Source organism: Hemibagrus wyckioides, linkage group LG09, assembly GCF_019097595.1.
Source record: "Hemibagrus wyckioides isolate EC202008001 linkage group LG09, SWU_Hwy_1.0, whole genome shotgun sequence".
NCBI classification, from domain to species: Eukaryota; Metazoa; Chordata; class Actinopteri; order Siluriformes; family Bagridae; genus Hemibagrus; species Hemibagrus wyckioides.
The window spans coordinates 25379219-25402182 of record NC_080718.1 but is presented as its reverse complement, the minus strand read 5'-3'; the positions used below and the strand labels follow the sequence as shown (position 1 = coordinate 25402182).

At 43.0% G+C, this 22964-nt stretch overlaps 2 protein-coding genes across 5 annotated transcripts in view; one reads left to right on the top strand and one right to left on the bottom strand.

Annotated features, from left to right (window-relative positions):
* peli1b (pellino E3 ubiquitin protein ligase 1b) overlaps positions 1 to 3703 on the top strand; it is a 45606-nt gene extending 41903 nt beyond the window's left edge. For all 3 annotated transcript variants that reach the window (XM_058398891.1, XM_058398888.1, XM_058398890.1), the window contains one exon: positions 212 to 3703. In XM_058398891.1, the coding sequence (XP_058254874.1) occupies positions 212 to 784 (573 nt within the window). In that variant the 3' untranslated portion in view covers positions 785 to 3703. The remainder of the gene's footprint in view (positions 1 to 211) is intronic.
* Positions 3704 to 11200: 7497 nt separating this feature from the next.
* Positions 11201 to 22964, bottom strand: part of ugp2b (UDP-glucose pyrophosphorylase 2b) — a 39450-nt gene continuing 27686 nt past the window's right edge. For both annotated transcript variants that reach the window (XM_058398887.1, XM_058398886.1), the window contains exons 5-10: positions 17648 to 17781; positions 16441 to 16738; positions 15769 to 15966; positions 14949 to 15191; positions 13237 to 13341; positions 11201 to 11739 (exon numbers count right to left, since the gene is read on the bottom strand). In XM_058398887.1, coding sequence (XP_058254870.1) covers positions 11632 to 11739; positions 13237 to 13341; positions 14949 to 15191; positions 15769 to 15966; positions 16441 to 16738; positions 17648 to 17781 — 1086 coding nt within the window. In that variant the 3' untranslated portion in view covers positions 11201 to 11631. The remainder of the gene's footprint in view (positions 11740 to 13236; positions 13342 to 14948; positions 15192 to 15768; positions 15967 to 16440; positions 16739 to 17647; positions 17782 to 22964) is intronic.

Genomic DNA, 22964 nt, shown 5'->3' with positions numbered 1-22964 from the left:
CAGAAGTCTTATTTTATCTTTTTTATCATCCGTGATTATTACAGGACGAATGTATCGAGCTGTATGCGTTTGTTCTTCAGAGAGTTCTTCTACTGTGCAGTGCCGCAACAAACCAAGACTGACTTGATCCTTTGATATTAAAATACCAGATATTTCTGCTATATCTGCAGCTACAAATCATATATTAATGCTGACTCCTTCCTTCCCTCAGGTGGAGAGTGAAACACACGAGCTGTCGGACGGTGCTCTGATCGACCTGTGTGGTGCTACGCTGCTGTGGCGCACTGCCGAGGGTCTCCGACGCGCACCTACTCTCAAACACCTGGAGGCGCTGAGGCAGGAGCTGAACGCAGCACGGCCACAGTGTCCCGTGGGCCTCAACACGCTGGCGTTCCCGAGCATGCGCCGGTGCCAGGGCGCCGTGGCCGAGAAGCAGCCATGGGCATACCTACAGTGTGGCCACGTGCACGGGTACCACGACTGGGGCGAGCGAGGCGGAGCAGGTGGCGGGACCGAGCGCGAGTGCCCGATGTGCCGTGCCCGCGGGCCCTACGTGCCTCTGTGGCTGGGCTGCGAAGCAGGGCTTTACGTTGACGCAGCTCCGCCCACTCATGCCTTCAGCCCATGCGGCCACGTGTGCTCGGAGAAGACGGCTGCGTTCTGGAGCCAGATCCCACTTCCACACGGAACGCACACCTTCCACGCCGCATGCCCCTTCTGCGCCCAGCAGCTCAGCACCGGCCACAACCACGTGCGACTCATCTTCCAGGGGCCCGTCGACTGACCTTTCACCTGTCCAGAACGGGTCCTGCGCACTCCTCAGTCCTTTTTATCTCGAAACTGAACTTTATTAAAGTCACACAGCGTATCTTTCTCCTGTTTTCTTATTTAAACTTTTCAAGCTTTTTAGACCTTCTGCCACGCAAAACGGAGAGCCACGTACCCTCTCCCGTCTCTCACTCCATTTCTCTTTCCCTGAACAAAACCGCATACATCCGTGCTAAACCCTGCGTCCGAACAGTACACCTGTGTGACCGTTCTCCTCTTCTACGGAGGTGTACCGTCTGGACACGGTGCAGAATTTAGCCGGGTGGCATGTGGCTTTTCTTGACTATCGGACTGTTGTTTTTTTTTTGTTTTTTTTTATTTCCTCTGCTTTCTAAGTGACCTTTTTGTAGTGAATTTTTCTTAATCCAGAAAACAAACAGAGAAATATATATTTTCAATTGAAACGAAAAATTACCTGAATAAGGTAAAAAAAAAAAAAAGAAGAAAGAAGTAAAAACAAAGACAAATGGATAGAAATGGAACTGTGAGCTGCCACAGGAAGTACCCGGGTGATATCGGGGAGTGAACCGGGAGGGTTCGAGGAGTTACAGTAATATATTACAGTGTTTCTTTTGCTAATATGCTAACAGGAAAGGAAAGAAAAAAAACATTCTACTCAGTTTTAGTGATGCAATAATCATCCTTTACACCTGATTGTCTGTGATAAAACACGAACTTAACGCTCACAAGTCGATTCATCACCGCTGCAAAAAAAAACCCGAAAGGAAACACGTTTAGATTTTAGAGATGTTTTTTTCTTTTTCATGTAAATCAAATATGCTAACTTAAGAATACTTACCGTTTTTATTTATGCATAGTATCGATGTTAATCAAATGTAAAATTATTGGTGTGTACTTTTTTGGAGTTCCACTCTGTGTATCTGCCCTATTTTATTTTATTTTTTTGTTTCTTTCTTGTTTTCATCGTCTCTCGTGCGTAGCCTTGGCTGTGTGTGCTCAGAGTTTATGTAGCGAACACCTGTGTGTGTGTGTGTGTGTGTGTGTGAGAACACTTCCACCTCAAAGCAATAGTATGAGGGCTTCAGACACACACATGCACACACACACATGCAGGAGGCGAGCATCAGGGCTAGATTAGAGGTTTGAATAGTGATGACTATTAAGAAACCGTAGTTTAAGGCATGTGTAAGAAGGCGGAGATGATTCTGAAATCTGAGGGTAATTAAAACAAGAAGGGTGAATAGGAACGGCGTTTGGGAAATCTGCCCCCGTAAAGCAGAAAGCTCCAGATGCATGGACGACTGGAAATAAATACATATCTGTCCCTTTAATTACAGACCAAAACCACACACTCTAATGATCCTTTAAGAAACTCTGCTCTCTCTCTCTCTCCTCCCTCTTCCCCCTCTCTCCCTTCCTCTCTCTCCCTCTTCCTCTCTCTCTCTCTCTCTCTCCTCCCTCTTCCCCCTCTCCCTCTTCCTCTCTCTCCCTCTTCCTCTCTCTCTCTCTCTCTCTCTCTCTCTCCTCCCTCTTCCCCCTCTCTCCGTTCCTCTCTCTCCCTCTTCCTCTCTCTCTCTCTCTCTCTCTCCTCCCTCTTCCCCCTCTCTCCCTTCCTCTCTCTCCCTCTTCCTCTCTCTCTCTCTCTCTCTCTCTCTCTCTCTCCTCCCTCTTCCCCCTCTCTCCGTTCCTCTCTCTCCCACTTTCTCTCTCTCTCTCTCTCTCCCTCTTCCTCTCTCTCTCCCACTTTCTCTCTCTCTCTCTCTCTCTCTCTCTCTCCACTCTCTCTCTCTCTCTCTCTCTCTCTCTCTCTCTCTCTCTCTCTCTGTGTGTGTGTACCTGCCTGATGACCTGTTGTGTCTGAATGATCTGTATATTTTACAGTCTAGACTCCACCACGTTTTTTCCGATCGGAAGCAAATTGGACGTTTCGAACTATCACTCGTGTTCTACTCTTCCAGGACAGGCTGCATTTGTAGGCCACGCTGGAATGTTGGCCATGTTAAAGACACACTCTGATTCAGTGTCTTCTAAGGTACATTAGTTTGTTCCAATTTCAGCGGTCAAGAGATGATCATATCCAGATTGACATAAAGAAGAGCTTTGAGTCTCCGTCAAAAACTTATCTTAGAACACCATAAAGCCACGACCTTGTTATAGAGGAGTTTGTACGTTAACATGTATATTTACATTTACATTTTTTTTAATGAATGCTCGTTTAAGGGCTTGGTGAAAGGTTAGAGAGGCGTTCTTTCCACCCTCAGTACAGATAAACCCAAATCCCATGATTCGTGTTCACTTGGACAGTCATTTGATAACCACTGATTTGTATCTAAGCTACCATTTTCTTGTTCCTACAGTATGGTTACATTTAGCACGCTAACAGAACATAGCATCACCTCCATGATGGCTGGACGACTGGATCAGGTGTCAGGATACACAGTGCATGATGGGTCAGGGCTGTTTTAGCAGCAAATGGGGGACCAACACAATATTAGGCAGGTGGTCATAATGTTATGCCTGGTCTGTGTAATTATTAATTAATATTAATTCCCTAACTTATTAAAGAGGACCTGACTGGTGTTAAATTGTGTTAGTCGACTCTATCACCATGCACTGTAGAGCAGAAATAAAATATAAATCATTACTGTTATTATTATCATAATATATCTATATCTATCAATATAGATATAGATATATATATTTGACTTCCCTAGCTGGCAGTGAGCCTGTGTCCCTCAGATACGTGACGCGTGAATTGATGGTTGCTATGCAGATCTCGCTGTATTAAGCGCTGCGCTACATAATCCGACCCACTTTTCATACATCGGCTCCTGCCACCTATCCTGATGAAACAGACTCTCCAAGTGATTTTTTTTAATACAGAATCTGCAGACTTACAGACGTTTGTACGAGGCTAGAAGTTAGGCAAGAAAACTGTTTCAGATGATGAAAAACATCTGGATCCAGTGGTTGTTCACACGCTCCCTTATTTTGGTTAGTCGATTTAGTCCATCGCAGTTACTTTTTGTTTTTAGACAGTTCGTTTGGTTTCCAGGCAAAAACAGGATTTTCACTGGATTGTTTTTGTCTGCACCACTGCTTCCTGAATGGATGATGATCTCTTCTAGCAGCTGCAGGAACCTCAGTGACCATTTCCTGTCATTTACTTAGGTAGAACTGACTCCAGGAGTGTTACACTCCCATCTTGGATCAATGAATTTGGGCTTTTTGGCCTTCAGGAACTTTTTACTCTTGTTCCAACGGTGTGAGAGGTTTAAAACACACAGCCACAAGATTTGTGTGAGTGTGTGTGTGTGTGTGTGTGTGTGTGTGTGTGTGAAATTGAGCAGCAGAGCTTCAAATGAATTTTTTAAAATAATTTTTCTAAGCATCCCGGTATCATCCATGGTCCTGAATCGAACGCCGCTGTACAGAACACCAGGCTTGACCAGACTACGTCACACTACAACACAACAAGCGTTTAGACTATTGTCCATTGGTAGAGTACACGGTAGTCTCACTAAGCAAACAGACATTAATGCTAACGTAATAGCTACCTCGGTGCTTTTGCTGGTGTCATCCGAGCCTGTGACAGGTCTCTCCATCTCCGTTAACTCATTTCAGTACGGTCTGGCCATTCACAAGGGATAGTCCAGTTTACATTGTTCTGCATTAGCTTCCTGTTTCGTGGCATTCTTCCAGGTAGCACACAGTGATTTGTCACACAGATGTTACGCCGAAGCTCATGTCATAAACGCTTGTGCTGTTACAACCAGCTTTGAGGATCCTGCCCTTTGCTGAGCCTTCCCAGCTATACGCTGGCTGCTGCCTCCACCCTCCTCGCTCTCTCTGACGAGGAGGAGACGCTGTTCGCTTCAACCTCCACAGTGATGGGTCTGTGTCCTGCTATCCTGAGTGCAGATTCCTGCCCATTCTTTCAGCTCAGGGAGAACTTCCCCTCTTTACGGAAGCAGCATCTGATCGTTAAGCCCTCTTGGGATCTCTCCGTCCTGATTTGAGACTCTTACCGAAGCCCTTTACACACATTCAGCATTTCCAACAATGCTCGATGCAGCCAAGGCCTGAGGATACCTCGCTGATGTGAACCTCTTTCTGACCATCATCCTGTCCTTAACCCTTCATATCCCCTGATTCTCTCTGTAGTGCAGAAAGGGCTTTTCTTCCCCACCCCTCCTTTAGTTTGTCCCGTTTGTTTGTTTGTTTATTTTTGTTTGTTTGCGTGTGTGCATGGTCTCTGTCGTTAAGAGCATCGTTTTCGAGAGAATTCCTGTGCTTCACTATGAAAGCTGACAAGGTAACTGATCTGATGGCTTTTGTACCAACTTGAAAGAATAAAATAAAAAAATAAAAAGAAGAATGTTTGGGTGTTTTTATTTTTCTGTTTTTGTAGGTGGGGTATTATGTAAAAAATAAAATATTTGGGGGTGTGATTTTAGTTTCCTATAACATCACAGCCCCAAAATTTTAATTCTTTAAACTTGTGAATTCAACTATTATTTATTTATTTATTTATTTAAGAAGATTAAGTCATACTTTTTATTTACCTGTTTATAGTTACATTTAATGTTGTTGAATGTCTGCAAAACAAGTTTGTTCAAGGTTTTCTTTATAATACAGCTGACAGTTGACTGCGGAATATTTAGGAGCGAGGAAATTTCACGACTGGATTTGTTGCACAGGTGGCATCCTATCACAGTTCCACGCTGGAATTCACTGAGCTCCTGAGAGCGACCCATTCTTTCACAAATGTTTGTAAAAACAGTCTGCATGCCTAGGTGCTTGATTTTATACACCTGTGGCCATGGAAGTGATTGGAACACCTGATTCTGATTATTTGGATGGGTGAGCGAATACTTTTGGCAATATAGTGTATAAACAGATTTTCACTCACTGTGATTTGTCTTGCAGTCAATCGCAAACCGGTCACCACTTTCAGATTCGAGAATATAACAGCGCTGTGGTAAGTTTAAAGAAGTGTTAGTGAAACTTTCTGCACTATCTATAGCACCATATGTACAAAGCACAATCTGTGTGTGTGTAGCTCCTTTACATTCAGCAACCCTGGAGATGATCAGTGTCATAAATGTTCTGTTTAATAATCACCACATTCTCAGTGTGAATCATTATTACATCAACATACGACCTAGTCCTTCATCTGGGTATCTAACTACACTATATTGCCAAAGGTTTTGGGACGTCTGCCTTTACATGCACATGAACTTTAATGACATCCCATTCTTACTCTGTAGGGTTTAATATGGAGTTGGCCCACCCTTTGCAGCTATAACAGCTTCACCTCTTCTAGGAAGGCTTTCCACAAGGTTTAGGAGTGTGTTTATGGGAATTTTTGACCATTCCACTAGAAGCGCATTTGTGAGGTCAGGCACTGATGTTGGATGAGAAGGTCTGGCTCACAGTCTCCGCTCTAATTCATCCCAAAGGTGTTCTATCAGCTTGAGGTCAGGACTCCATGAAGTTTCCTCCACACTAAACTCACTTATCCATGTCTTTATGAACTTAAGCACTTAACCTCTGCACATGGGTTTCTAGAGCTTCAGAGCAAATTAAAGTTTCTGAGCTAGAACTGAACAGAATTCACAAAAGTGTGCCAAATCCAAATCCTCACTGTCTACACTACATAGTGTGCTATTTTTGGAAATCTAGAGCAGAGCAGAAAATCACAAAAGGCACCAAAGAGTGTAGCAGACAGACGACGTACCCTTGGGGTGCAGGATATCCATAATGCATTGCGCCTTCTAAAAAAATGTTGGGACACAGCACGGCCACATGGTGGCACCGTTTGAGGCATTTATCGGGTTGTTCTTGCCCTTAATACGGAAAAACAAAATTATTTATATATATTTGCATATGTTTTGAGGTCACTTTATTTCATGTTCATATTTTAATTAATTAATTATATTTTTATTGATTCATAATGAAGTAGTTCATGGGGTGTTCTGGGTCTCTGATCATCCCATAACCTTGTGCTTCAGTACATCTGATTAAATCCACCTCATCATCTAGCGCTTGCTAATATTATGAACAGCAGCCACGCTAATTCTTTTCCACTTGTTTCCCTTTTTCTACTCATCCCGAGGCATCTAGAGATTGTGCCAGCTCCAACAGACCTTCAGTGAGAAGACGCCAACCCTGCAAAGATCCTCAGGCATCCAGAGATGGACCAGCTTCAGCTGGATTCTGCTTCGTGAGGATTTTGGGTATTCAAAGCAACGATGCCAACCCTATGTCCACTGAGTTGTCCCGCCCTTTGCAGCTATAACAGCTTCAACTCTTCTGGGAAGGCTTTCCACAAGGTTTAGGAGTGTGTTTATTGGAATTTTTGGCCATTCCACCAGAAGCGCATTTGTGAGGTCAGGCACTGATGTTGGACGAGAAGGTCTGTTTCGCAGTCTCCACTCTAATTCCTCCCAAAGGTGTTCTATCAGGTTGAGGTCAGGACTCCACAAGTTCCTCCACACCAAACTCACTCATCCATGTCTTTATGGACCTTGCTTTGTGCACTGGTGTGCAGTCATGTTAGAACAGGAAGGGGTCATCCCACAATTGTCCAAAATGTCTTGGTATGCTGAAACATTGAGTTCCTTTCATTGGGACTAAGGGGCCGAGCCCAAGCCTTGAAAAACAACACCTGAATTCAATGAATTTGAGGAGTGTCCCAAAACTTACGGCAACATAGTGTACTTGGCCTTCTTGCGCTCAAGGGCCTCCTTCCAGCAAAACCACTTGATTTGAACAGTCAGATGGAAATACACTTCTTAATTTAATATAATTAAAAAATAAATCAATAAAAGAGAAAGATCTTGATGAAAACAAAGAGCTGATAATCTGACAAAGAAGTGGTTTCTGATTTAACTTCAAGTTTTAATCCAGTGCCTCTGCGTCTGTGTTTTAACTTTTTGCCTTTAAAGACCTGAAATGTTCTCTGGTTACATGTCCATTATAAAGACAGCTCTCAGAACAGCTTGCTTTTAAGGGAAAGAAATCCTTTTTGACTTTGCATAAACCTCCACAGGTTGATTTATTTCCTGGAATAACAGCAGCTTTGTCCTTACTATCTTGAGCATGGCTTAATAGAGCTCTGTGTGGAAGTGTGTGTCTTTTGTGTCTCCTGTATAATGCTGTGTCTTTCATACAGTAATGCAGCACTGGGATTTTCTGCCAAAATCGCCACACGTGACACCATCCAGAGGCTTCTAGAGTAACGAGCAGGTGAGCGCTGGATTAGACCTGAGCTGGGGATGAATGAAGCCACTCAGAGGAAGTGCGTTAACCCCGGGTGAGATTTCCTCATTTATCACTGAACGAGAAACTTGGCTGACTTTAATCACTGTAACTGAAGCTGTTTGTCACGTGATCCAGATTTTTGTCCAATACAGTAGAACAAGGTGTGTTAGTGTTGCCCTGGAGAATACTGTATACTAGAGTCACAGTGTGTGTGTGGAGAATATCCAGTAATATGGACAGTATACCTCAGCTCACACGGACCAGCCTTTGCGCCCCACGTGCATCAATGAGCCTTGACCGCCCATGACCCTGTCGCCGGTTCACCACTGTTCCTTCCTAGGACCACTTTTGATAGATACTGACCACTGCAGACTGGGAACACCCCACAAGAGCTGCAGTTTTGGAGATGCTCTGATCCAGTGGTCTATCCATCACAATTTGGCCCTTCATCAAACTCGCTCAAATCCTTACACTTGTCCATTTTTCCTGCTTCTAACATCAACTTTGAGGACAAAATGTTGACTTGCTGCCTAATATATCCCACCCACTAACAGGTGCCATGATGAGGAGATCATCAGTCTTATTCACTTCGCCCTGGCAGTGGTCATAATGTTATGCCTGATGGGGGTGTAAACCTGGCAGTCAGAGCTATAGGTTTTCTCTTCCTCTTATAAAGTGTAGTGCTGTGTTTGCTTTATAGACTCCTCTACAGCACCATTCTCTCCTCTCTCCAGATTACATAATGTGATATCAAATATTAACCTCTTGATGCTGTTAGGGTGAGAATGGTGCTGTAAGAGTAGACTGAAAGTCTGCCATCTCTCTCACGGATGCAGTGTTAACATCACAACGCTTCAGCAGGAAGCAGCGTGTGCAGAGGAGCGGCACAGCTCCAGATTCAGTGCAACTCGTTGCTCATGCATGCATGCTAACTCGTCCTGCTAAGGGTTTTTATGCTTCTCTTCTTTTTAACTTTCTCACCCTTTCTTTCCTCCACACACACACACACACTCTCACACACACACACACCCCCTTATCAGCAACATAATACAGTATACAGAGGTAATAAAAGGCACCTGAGCTGAACACTTTCCACAGGAAAAGGTTTGAGGCTTAAAAACATTTAATTATCCTATTTATGTTAACCAAAGAATGTCACTTCTCTCGCTTTTTTACCCCTTGATCAAACTCTGTCTCTCTCTCTCTCTCTCTCTCTGTCTCTCTTGTTGTCTCTGTTTCTCTCTCTCTCTCTCTCTCTCTCTCTCTGTCTCTCTCTCTAATAAAGATAAAGTTGTTACACGTATCATGAGTCTCCTTCTCCTCCTGCTGGGATTACTGCACCTGTTTCAACTAAAAGGCTTTTCACTTTCTATTTCCTTTCACATCAGTTCAGATCCCTTTCTCTAAAGTCCCTTAAAGGAGAAGACGTAGGAGTGGAAAAGAGAGCCACTTCAACATCTGTGTTCTGCTGTCACACAATGTCTTCAAACATTCACGTAATACTAGAACAGAGTAACAAAGGGACGGGAACCAAAAAACACTCTCCAGTGAGAGTTCAGTCACAGCTCGGCTTCATTCCAAATACAGACTCGAAGCTTACGGCCAGAAAGCTGAGACAGTGGAGCAGTTCCAAGGTCAAATCATTATTTTCTACTTGATTTTCTATTTTCTACACCGATCAACTATAACATTCTGACAGGTGAAGTGAATAACTCTGATGATCTCCTCATCATGGCACCTGTTAGTGGGTGGGATATATTAGGCAGCAAGTCAACATTTTGTCCTCAAAGTTGATGTGTTAGAAGCAGGAAAAATGTTTTAAGGATTTGAGCGAGTTTGACGAAGGGCCAAATTGTGATGGCTAGACCACTGGATCAGAGCATCTCCAAAACTGCAGCTCTTGTGGGGTGTTCCCGGTCTGCAGTGGTCAGTATCTATCAAAAGTGGTCCAAGGAAGGAACAGTGGTGAACTGGTGACAGGGTCATGGGCGGTCAAGGCTCAGTGATGCACGTGGGGATTGAAGGCTGGCCCGTGTGATCCGATCCAACAGACGAGCTACTGTTGCTCAAACTGCTGAAGACGTTAATGCTGGTTCTGATAGAAAGGTGTCAGAATACACAGTGAACGTGTGTTTTTATAACGTCTCGACGTGTTTTGGACGAAATCTGTAGTCATTTGTAAAAATTCTGAGCTCCTCTGAATGTCATGGAGATTGCTTGCTTTTGACATGTGACCTATAACAGCACACAGGATGTAGATTAGGACGCATCCACGACCTGAATAATAATGTTTTTTTTTCCATGACAGAACCTTTTTCATCTTTGCCATGAAGTGTGTGTATATTATATATAGTACTATATTAATATGGTAATACACTATATTACCATATAGTGTGTGTATATTTTCCCCCTCAGGATTAATGGGAGTTTGCAGAGAGCAGACTGATGGATCAGTGAACACAGTTTGCGTGGCCCTGAGGCGTTAAAGACCGAGTGTGTGGATGTGTTCAGGACAGAACCTGAGTGAGGGAACGCTCGACTGCTTTTACATTACAGCTTTATAATCACCTCCTGCCTCAGGGAACAGTCAGAAACCTTCAGCTCACCGTGCATCAGTAAGCACTTTTCTCTGTCTCTCTCTCTCTCATAATGCCTCTCTCATCTCTCACTGTCTCTCTCTCTCTCATAATGCCTCTCTCACTGTCTCTCTCTCTCATAATGCCTCTCTCATCTCTCACTGTCTCTCTCTCTCATCTCTCACTGTCTCTCTCATCCTTTCTAATCTCTTTTACGGTCTTTCTCTGTCTCTCACACACACACACAGGTTTTATTTCTAATGCGACATTCTGTTGGTCTTTTTTCTCTTTTCCTTCATCTCACTCTGTCCTTAGTGTTTACTCAGTCTTTCTCTCTTGCTTATGTTTCTTTATTTTCATATTAAAAATCCCTCCATCTGTCCGTCCCTCTTTGTCTCCTTCACACGTTTCTTCTCCTTTTCTTGGTTAAATTCAACAGTGCTTCTTCGGCTCCGATGTTAGGTTACAGTGAGCGTTAATAACAGGTTAATAGCTCTCTGACTCCCTCACTGTCTCAATCTTATGGACACTTAATCTCTCTGTCTCTCTCACTCACTCACACACAGCCATTTTGTTTCATATTGCACTTTATTTTTGTTCCAGAACCCGGTGCAGCTCCTGGAACCGTTCACCGTGATCGAAAGCTTATTGCTTTTCTCTTTCACATTTTACTTTACATGAGTGGGATTCGGGCACAGTCTGCAATGTCACCATGGGTAGTGCACAAAGAGAAAATACTGATCTCTCTGAGTAGAAAAACAAAAAGCGCTGGACGCCGCGATTCCGGCTTCTTTATACTGTACAGTAACATGACACGGTTCCGATACTGATGACACAAGATGTTGGAATGTAGGAAACAATAAAATAGACTTTAAAAGAGACAGAGTGATAGAAAAATAAGTCTATGAGAGGACGTGTCGGAGGCACCGTCCCTCTGTCATGAGGTGAGACAGGCAGGTGAGGTGAGGTCATGTGATCACGTGACGATCGGAGCCTGCGGTCAGTGGTCCAGGATGCGCAGGTTTCCGGAGACGATTTTATTCTCCAGCATGGAGCCGGCCGGGATGTCGATCCGGTCCCCGTGATTGGCTATGATGATCACCGTTCCCTGCACACAGCAAAAGGTTCAAAGGTCAGAAACGACCCGCATGACAGATTTCAGGAAGTAAATAATTCAACGCTGCCCGGATGCTAACGTTCATTATTCACGGCTTCAGATGCCTTTGTTCCCTTTAGGACTGAGCTACTTATAATGATTTCATGAAGATTCAGAGGAGAAGAGTGAGACTGTCCCAAAGGTATAAAACTGTTCACTCTATCAAACAGGCAGAATGGCATGTTTTTAGGTTTTATATCAAACGTATCAAGAAATGTCTGGTGTCTAATCCTCGCTTCTTTAGCTTTTGATGAAGCTACAAAGGTTAACGCTCAATACATCACTATTACTAAGCTAAGTAACCTTTATCTGTCACATATACGTTACTGCATAGTGATATTCTTTCTTTGCATATCCCATCCTTGGAGGTTTGGGGTCAGAGCGCAGGGTCAGACATGTTACAGCACCCCTGGGGCATTCCAGGTTTGCTCAAGGGCCCATCGGGGGCAGCTTGGCTATGCTGGGGCTTGAACCCTGATCTTCTGATCAACAACCCAAACCATTTGAGATTCACAACAGAGTCGATTCTGCTACACACACACACACAGCTTCTATTGCCCCTTATTCACTGTGACTAATGAGCATAGATGTGCTGCCACATGACCTCACACCTGAAATCGCAGCGAGTTTACAGAAAGCAGGAAGCAATGTGTGAAATCAATCAGAATGTTCAATAGTATATATACCTAATATAAACTTCCCATCTTAATGAATTAACAATAGTCAAAAATCATTTATCCAGCCGTCAACATCACCGCTGTGCCTTTAACTCTAGCTCTCTTTCTCAGCGTGTTAAGATTTGGTTTTGGAACAGATTTGGGGTGAGGTTGGCATGTTGGCTGTGTTCTAATAAAGAAGCAATTCTCAGGAAAGGGAAGTGTCAGTTATACACTGATCAGCCGTAACATTAAAACCAGTGTGTATTGTGTCGGTTTCACTCAAACATGTCAGGGCATGATGGACTCGAGACCTCTGAAGGTGTGCTCTGAGACGTTAGCAGCAGGAGGTGGAGCCTCAAAGGGTTCGACCGGTTTGTCCAGGACATAATGCTCAATTTTGGAGGACACCTTGTACTCTGTCATATTCCTCAAACTACTCCTGAACATTTTATGCAGTGCAGCAGCGGAGCATTGAGGAATACCGTTGCCAGGAAGTTTGATGTGTGTCAAAGTAACGTCCAGATGAATGCCAGGACACAATGGTTTCCCAGCAGAGCATTACTCAGAGCATCACCCCGCCTCCTTCATCTTACATTCGTCCCTTTTACAGCTTGCACATTTTTCCAGCTCCCAAATTAATCACTTGCTGCCTAACGTTATTCACGTCACCTGTCAGTGGTTTTAATGTTCTGGCTGATCTGATACATGTCCTCAGAGCCGAGTCCTCCTCAGACTGTGAATGATCAGATTAACACTAGGACATGAACATGTGCTTGTGCTTGGATTTTACCTTCAGGGAAACGTTTTTCCCAAATGTCACGTCTCCGGAGACGGTCAGGTGATCCAGCTCCAGCATGTCAGGAATACTCTCGAAGCGTGTCAGATATTCCTGAACCTGAGAGAGAGAACAAAGAAAGGTTTAGAGAGAGAGAGAGAGAGAGTGAGGGGAGAAGAGAAGAAAGAGACAAGAAAGAAAGATGAGAGAAGAAAGACAGAAGAGAGAAGGGGGGGAGAGAGAGAGAGGAGAGAGGGGAGAGAGAGAGAGGGAAGAAGAGAAGAAAGAGACAAGAAAGAAAGAAGAGAGAAGGGGGGAAGGGAGAGAGATAGAGGAGAGAAAAAGATAGGGAAGAGAAAGGAAGAGAAAAATATAGGAGAGAGAGGTCTTCAGTTGTCTAGGAAAGGGTTCTTAATCTTTGGACTGTATATTAATAACTTAGCATATAATATAAAAAGCATGGACATAAAATATATAAAATTTTTATTTATAAAATGTTTTCTATGCATTCTGGGCAAAGGTCATTTCCTCTTGCTGTACAGTGTGTGCAGAATGAATGCAGGTTCTCTCTACACTGAAATAAAAATAAACTTGACCACATCTTCACTGTAGATTACTGACCACAGCAGGAGCGTTAACTACAGGTTCATTTTTTTCAGAGATAAGACGAGAGGTCACGCTGCTTTTAGATACCCCAGCTCACTGAATTCCCCTGACCACGGCAAAAAGCTGCTGCACCATTTTTCATTCTTTTTTGGAGAAATAATGTGTGTGCTGTAGAACACATCCTGTCCTGACCTGTAGATCCTGCAGCTCGGTCCCTGTAGACCAGGAAGGCAACGTACTGCAGCTTTAATGAGCCTGACCTATATACTACTGTGAACCAGCAAATACAACACACACACACACAATGCAGATCCACACCAGCTACTCAACTAGAGAACTCAAGCAGAGAATAATACATGATGACCATGTGTGGGGTTTTTTGTGTTTGTTTTTTTAGAAATAAATAAATAAAAAATAATTAAATGATTGAATGAATAAATAAAATGAAAAAAAAAATGTATAAATGAATGAATAGATAACCATTTCATCATATCACCTCATCTCCATCTGATCTCATCTCCATTTCATCATCTCATCTTACCTCAGCTCATCTCTCTCTCATACCACCTCATCTCCATCCCATCATCTCATATAATCTCATCTCCATCCCATTTCATATCACCTCATCTCCATCTGATCTCCAGCTCATCTCATCACCTCCATCTCATACCACCTCATCTCCATCTCATTTCATTATCTCATATAATCTCATCTCCAGCTCATTTCATCATCACCTCCATCTCGTACCACCTCACCTCCATCTCATATCATCTCATCTCCAGCTCATTTCATCAACTCAGCTCCTCGTCACCTCAACTTACTTCATCTCATTTTCTCATCTCCATCTCATCATATAATTTTATCATCTCATCATCATCTCCTCACCTCAGCTTGTTGTCCCTCGTCTCCCTGTTCAGGGTCTCTACAGACCATCATCAGATCTTATATCAGATCAGATATTTGATTTTAGCACAGCTGGATTCCCTTCCTGACACAACCCTCCCATTTTATAACCAGGCTTGAGACCAGCACTTTAACCCCTGAGTGGCTGGATTGCCCAGGAATCAAACCACCAGGGACTTACCCCAGATTACATGTACCTGGTTAATAGCCAGTGTTACCTTGGTGAAGGAGCTGCCCAGCTTGACATGTGGTGTTGTGGGGAACTCTCTCTTCTTGCTCATGGTCAGAGATCCCGCCTCCAAGCTGTACAGGTTGGACATGACCAGCAGGAGGTCGGAGGTGGTTTTGACAGGCAGGAAGCGGCTACGAGGAACGTTGATGCCCAGAGCGTTTTCGAAGCACTTGATGGCGGCTCCTACGGCCGTCTCCAGCTGGATCACGTTCAGGCCACCGTTCAGAGTCTGGAAAAGAAAAAAATAACCTTTTTAACTGCAGGAAAAAAAGCACTTATAACAATACACTATTTACAGAGCGCTTTTTAGACACAAAGTGCTGTGATCGTCATTTTTGCTTTAAAAGTGCATTTGTAAATGTTTCTTAATAATAATAGCCTGCAAAATATGGTTTAATCCATGTCTTATGTGGCTTAGAAAACCTATATGGGAAAGTGACTGCTTAAAAAGGATTAGGAACATGCATCCAAATATGGATATGCCTACTGGGGGCGGGGCTTTGAGAATATGGGCGGGAACAGGCTTAAGGTCATTCTATTAGGGAGCTAATCTTGTAGAAAATAATGATTATCCTACATACTGCACCTTTACAAAGAGTAATAATACACAAATTTAGAAATAGACATAAAAAAATTTTTAAAAAATTTATAAAAAAATTGAAAAATAATTTCATTTTAATAGATTGAAACTTGAAATCTAGAATAGATTTGAACGTTTTAATCCCCAGGAATAGTTTAAGGATCTTAGATCGATTACCTAGTTAACAAAGTGTGTGTGTGTTTTGAGGTCAGTTTCTGTGTGTAACCTTCGGATTGACGATGATCTCCATGTCCATGGCGCTCTGCTGCTGCAGTCTCTTGATGGCGGCCAGCGAGATCCACAGGTTGTTGGTGTTGAAGATCTTGAACTTGGAGACGGATTTGAACTCGTCAACGTGGGCTTTGGGAACCTGCGCGATCTCCAGTAGCCTCAGTTTCCCCTCGTACTGAATCAGAGTTCCTCCCTGGAGGAAGGAGGAGAGAACCGGTGTGAACGGATGAACATAATAACTTTGGCTTAATAAAAAGTAAGTGATGGCGCTGTCGAATTCCTCGTTCTGATTGGTCAGAAGCTTCTAATCTGTTGCTGTTTCTATAGTAACAACTTGCACATTGTATGACTGTATAATAAATATATAAAAGTTTTCTGTTTGGAGACGCGCTCCTTTCTTTCTATGGAATTCTCTTACATTTTTTTATAATGAATTTTAAAAAATTATTTAAAATTAAATTTATTAAATGAATTAAATTAAGTTACACATGATTTTTATTTTAAAAAAATAAAAAAAATATATAATATATATAAAAAAAAATTCTAAAATATTATATATTATATTATATTACATTATATTATATTATATTAATTTTTTATTTAAGTTTATCTAAAATATTAGAACTGGCACATTGTGGTGGATATTTTCGTGCGTTTTGTCTCTCACCTTGACGTCGGCTCTGGTCTTGTCCGTGACCTCCATGATGAACTCGCAGCGCTTGCCGTTGGGCTGGCTCACCAGGTGGTTGAGGATGTGCAGGTCCACGGTGGCTCCCAGGTTATCGATGTTGGACACGAAGATGTACTCCTTCCCCTCTGCGATGAGCTGCTCCAGCAGTCCCGAGTTATAGAAGCTGGCGTAGATGTCTCCGTGTCCGGGTGGGTACCATCCCTCAGCGCTCTCCCCCACCATGCTGACGTCCTTCGCCACGGGCAGCAGAGACTCCTTATTGACCCTGGGATACCTACAGAGTGACGGAGAGACGCATTTAATGGGTGAGGAATTTGGTTGGCCTTTGTTTCTATAGCTGTACATCTATTTATACTCTTAACCTGTACTGGGGTTGATCACTGTCTAAAGCTTTGTCCTCAAAGTTGATGTGTTAGAAGCAGTAAAAATGGACAAGCATAAGGATTTGAGCGAGTTTGATGAAGGGTCAAATTGTGATGGCTAGACCACTGGATCAGAGCATCTCCAAAAGTGCAGCTCTTGTGGGGTGTTCCCGGTCTGCAGTGGTCAGTAGACACAGGAGGGTTTAAAAAAACCCATTTAAAAATGTCATTCCTGCTACAGTTAAGACATTTCAACAGCCTGTATCTTTTGGTTGTGACATTCACTGTATCAGGAAATCACATGTAATCTTTGCTTAACTGTTTTGTTGTGTAATTTTTCCTTTTCTCCTTGTTTTGTCCTTGTTGAACCAGAGATGACCTTTTTCCAGATTGATGCACTGATATACGTGTCATTTATTCGTACGTAACGTGTACAAAAACATAACATTCCCCGAGTTTAAACTTCTCTACACTTTCTGACCATCAACACAAAAACTTCACCCTTGATTTCTTTAGTTTTTGAACTTATTTCATCCTGTGTGTCCGCATGATCAGTAAAAAAATAAAATCTCGTTCTATTGAAAACAAAGCATTTCTAAAGAGGCGTGTTAAATGTTAACATAACCCACGGCTGCTGATCTACTTCATCGGTCTCGGGTTGCTATTTTAAGCGGTGTGACCACGCCTGCTACTGACACCTCACACGCTTTACTTTTAGAAATGGAAATACCTTGAGTTGTTGTCATGGTGACAAAGCCAGCTTGTGTAACGTCACCGGTTCTTAGGTTCGAGACGGTGTGTGTGTGTGTATAGTTGTATACCTGCTCTGGTTGAAGGTGTGTATCTTGACCCGGTGGTGTGTGTATTTCTGCAGGATCTTCCTGGTGTCCTCGTCGGTGTTGAACGAGTTCATCAGGACCAGAGGGACGTCCGTGTTGTACGTCTTGTTCAAGTGCTGGGGGAGAAACGTTAAAACAGAGAATATCAGAGCAGTGTCAGGATGATGAAAAGCATCCATGATGTCGAGGCACATGAAGCAGCACGCATGTGAAGGCCGTGTTCTTTCCCAGTTGTTTATTACACAATCTCTTCAGCCTTCTAAGAAATAACTGGAACTCATCTACTGGTTTATTATTACTACACTCATTGAACATGTTCGGTATTAACAGGGTTGGCATTACATCGGACATTTTATTCTAAATTAGTATTAAAAAAAAGTTATTTTCTTTTTGAGAGACAGAGGGAAAGAGAGAGAGGGGAGGAGAGGGCGATACAGAGAGGAAGAGGAGAGAGGAGGGGGGGGAGTGAGAGAGACAGAGGAAGAGGGGAGAGAAAGTGAGAGAGGGAGAGATAGAGAGTGGGACAGGGAGAGAAATAGAGGGGAGAGAGTGAGAGAGACCAAATATGGATTACATAATTCAAAGGCTTTAGATCAGGGGTGTTTCCAGAAAGGACCTGTGTGTGTGTGTGTGTGTTTGTGTATGTGTGTGTGTGTGTGCGTGTGTGCGTGTGTGCGTGCATGCGCAGGTTTTCATTCCAGCCAAGCAGAAGCCACACCTGAGTGGACTGAAGGCCCAGATCGAAGGATTAATGGAAGGTGGAATCAGAATCTCCTGCTCGACTGGAACGACGACCTGCGCCCACACTGCCATTTTAGAGATAATGCCTCTGCTCTAAAGGAGGGGGCGGCGACCGGTGCGACGTGGTCCAGATGCAGACGCGGAGCAGTCGGGAATACACAGAACGGTGTATCGAATGTTCTCGATACGACACACCACAGCTTGTGTTGGACTAGAACCTAATGTCTGTTCTGTTCAGAGTCTGTAACAATCATATCGAGAGTTTTAACCTGAAGCACAGATAAGATACGAAAGGCTTCAAAATGTCTTCAACTAATCACTAATGCTCATGCATTAACTCTAACTCAATAATCACGATGCATGTTTATTGTATTCCCTTATTCTAAGAAAGATATTCGAGCTAACTGGTTTCAACATTTTTGCTAAACTAAACAGATCTATGCGACACGTTTTATTAATAGCTTTTGTTCTGGACGTACGCAGGAGCATAAAACGAGCTTCGTTAGTACTGGAACAAACAAATACAGCTTGGTCTGCCAGAACACTTCGGTTTGTTTAACAGGTGATAAGAATGCAAACAGATATTAAGGGAAGATGGTAGCTCAAGTCGTTATGGTTTGGTTTGATGATGATTTAAAATTGTTTGATTATCTGTTAAATTAAGATGTTTACCTTTTTATGATTGGCACAGGTGCCATATGCACCTCATCTGGAAAAAGTACAATGAGATGAATGAGAGGGTTCCTGTCACCTGAAACATTCTCACTCAAAACTATTAGTCCAGATGATCGTGAAATTCTCTTTTATCACAGATTCATTGTCATTCCATCCTCACTATTCAGTCTGTTGGGTCATGACGTTTTGGCTAAGTTGAACTGTTGTTTATCTTTTGAAGGAAGACATCTTGTTCTCAGCACTACAGCTAATCTGTTTTCTTTGGCAATATTTACCTCTGACACCTCCAAGGCCTGTGATGATCTTTTGATGTTTATCAAGCTTCCATCCAAATTGTTGGACAAACATTCCAACGAAGTAGGTCAGGTACAGGTACCACTGTATGTCACTAACCTTAGATCATCAAACCAGTGTATATTGGAAACGATATCCTTGAGTTTTACACAAGATGTACGGCACTTCAATGATTTAGTGAAACCTATTAGCCCAATTGTGTCTGATGTTTCATCTATACTATCCACCATATCACATAATCATGATCATTTTACTGTCGTTGATCTCCATGGTGCCTTTTTCAGTATCCCTGTCAATGAGCAGATGCAGCTGATCTTTGCCTTTACATTCAAACAACGTCAATACACCTGGACACGCCAAACTCAAGGGTTCATCGATTCACCGGCTGTGTTCTCGTCTGTAGTATATGGTCATCACTCGTCCTGACAGAGGACTGTTCTCTACTGAAACACACAGATGACATTTTTCTCACGGGGACTGCTGTAGAAGAGGCTCTCTTCACACCTGGCCGAGGGTGGTTTCAAGGCCTCGCCCTCTAAACTCCAATTCTGCAAGCCTCTGGTGCAGTATCTGGGGTTTCACATCTCACAAGGTCAGCGCAAACTCTCTCTGATCACCTGAGAGTCATAATGGAGGCCCATCCGCTCAAAACACAGAAGGGTATCCTCAGTTTTCTGGGACTGATTAATTTCTGCCATCAGTACATACTGGACTGTTCACACTGTTGCGCCAGTGCTGTCTCAGAGACATGCCGGATAATGTGGAATGGACTAAAGAAATGACAAACTCTTTCTGTTAACGTCAAACAATCCCTGAGCTCTACTCCAGCTCATTCCATTTCATCTCTGTCACCAAGGATGGGGGCATGGCCACGTGAGCACGGTGGTGTTTATCATCCAGTAGCAAATCTATGTAAATGTCTTATTCCTTTGGTTCAAGTTATGCTTGCATGTTTGCGTTCAGTTGCTGCCTCTGCTCTGCTGGTCTCAGATGCTGAAAGAGTTGTTCTTTCACACCGACTTACACTACATGCACCACGTCAGGTAGTCACCATTCTCAATAATATTCAGACACAACATATGACCGCACAGCGTAGTTCAGGCTATTAAGTTTTCCTTTGTGCCACACAAAATCTCACTATCAAACCTGTAATGGCCCAAAATAGCCCAGCTGTCCTGCTCCACTGCCTCATGAGCTCTTGTTTGGAGGAACAGGTGACTGATGGCTGGCCGGAACACAACTGTCTGGCTAAGATTTTAGAATCTTCATCTTCGCGTGCAGATCCGTCACAACATCCATTGGAAGGTGGGGCACACATTTGTAGATGGCTTGTGCTCTAAACCCAATGATAATACCAACTTATGTGGGTTCAGTCTGTTCTTTGCCTGATGTACAAAAAGCTCACTCTATTCCTTTTCTTTCAGCTCAAGCTGCTTGTTTAACAAGTGCATGTTGTCTGTCTGATCAGGTTGTGACTATTTATATTGATTTGGTGTAGCTCATGATTTCGGTAGGATTTGGCATGCACATGGTTTTAAAGCTGAAAATGGTACACCCATTTCACATGCTACACTGGTTTCTGATCTTTTAGAGGCCTTTAACGTTACCTAAACGTTTAGCTGTCGTCCAGGTCAAGGGTCACGACCCAGGAGATTCTGAAATGGCTCGTCGTAACTCTTCAGCTGATGAAATAGCACAAAACAGCCACTGTATTTTCTCCGTTTACACACATTTTGCCTCAACTAGATATTGACATATCTTTTCTCTAAACACAGGCTATGAAACAGGAACGTTTGTTTTGATCTTTTGAGTACTGTTTTGTCTTCCGTATCTTAGACAGGCCTTTTCGTAGTAAACTCACAAAACTGCCGGTGAACACATCAACCACCAAGTCTGTTTCTGCTGACGTCTTTTGTTTACCTATAGATAATAATGAAGATTATACCTTTCTTCCGTACAAATACTCCATGTTTATCTCATTAAAATTCGAAGAGTTTTGCTATTCAATCACTGTCTCTATGTGGTTCTTTGGCAAAAGCTTCCCTGATATCAGTAGAGACAGTGGCAGCAGCGCGACTCAGGATTTTCTCAGAGTAAACCCGAAAATTCTAACACTCTGGGTCGTTGATCAGAAGATCAGGGTTCAAGCCCCAGCACTGCCGAGCTGCCACCATTGGGCCCTTGAGCAAGGCCCCTAACCCTCACTGCTCCAGGGGTGCTATATCATGTCTGATCCTGCGCTCTGACCCCAACCTCCAAGGATGGGACATGCAAAGAAAGAATTTCACTGTACAGTAATGTATATGTAATAAATAAAGACTAGTAACTCTGAAAATTTTTCCTCTGATTCTTGAAGGAAACTCATTTTGACAGTACTGTATATTTCTTTTACATTTCTAGAAAGCCTTAATCTGATCGATTTCTGGTTGATTATCAGCTTTTGTGCCTAAAATGCTTTTAGTCAGTCATCTGAATTTGAAGGAAGAAAGAAATCAGAATAACTATAAACAGTAAATAAAGCACTAATATCTGAAAGAAGCTCCAAAACTCAAAGATTTATAACCTTTATCTTCATTTAACTTTTTTTTTTTTTATATATATTTAAAGAAGTTCATTTAGGCCCTGTGATGGACTGCTGACCTGTCCAGGGTGTACCCCTGCCTTTCGCCCAATGTGTGCTGGGATAGGGTTCAGCAGATCCCCATGATAAAGCGGGTGTAGAAAATGGATGGATGGAAGTTCATTTAAATTCCTAGAAAATACACTGAGGAAAAAACCTTACTGAAAAGCAAATATGATTATAATGTGGATTTAATATTTAATCTCATTTAGTAGGAAATAGGACATAGTAATAACCTCAGCAGAGTAAGAGATTTGTTAATAAGAAACATTTCATGAAGGTCATGATTTTAAAAATGTTCACTCAAGTATATGTACTCAGTAACCTTAACGTGTAAGCTTTGGCTTTGTGAGGACGTAAACTTGAAGATCAGCACTTCATGTTTCTGTCAGCTGAAACGCCTCTAAAGCTCTGAATCTCAGAACAGAGAGTTGGTCTCAGACTGGAGGGAGATACTGGCCTGAATCACATCAGTGTTCATCAGCAGCACTGACTCAGGTGGTGGAGAAATACAGTACTCTATGTACACTCCATTCATCCGGGGGGGGTGAGAGGGAGATGGAGAGAGGGAGAGAGGAGTGGGAGTAAGAGGGAGAGGGAGAGAAAGAGAGGGGGGGGGGGTTGAGAAGGAAGAGAGAGAGGGAGGGGGGGATTGAGAAGGAAGAGAGAGAGGGAGAGGTGGAGAGAGATTGAGAAGGAAGAGAGAGGAGGAGAGGTGGAGAGAATGAGAGAGGAGGTAAGGAGGAGAGGTGGAGAGAATGAGAGAGGGTGAATCTGAGACACAGAGCAGTGTTTGAGGTGTATGGTTGTACCCTAGAGGTGAATTTCCTCCTCTTAATACCACCTCTCACTTACACCGAGGAACAGAGCAACCTGTGTTCTGCCTCTCTCTCATTCCTCCATTCCTCTACACCTCTCTCATTCCTCTATACCTCTCTCTCTCTCATTCCTCTATACCTCTCTCTCTCT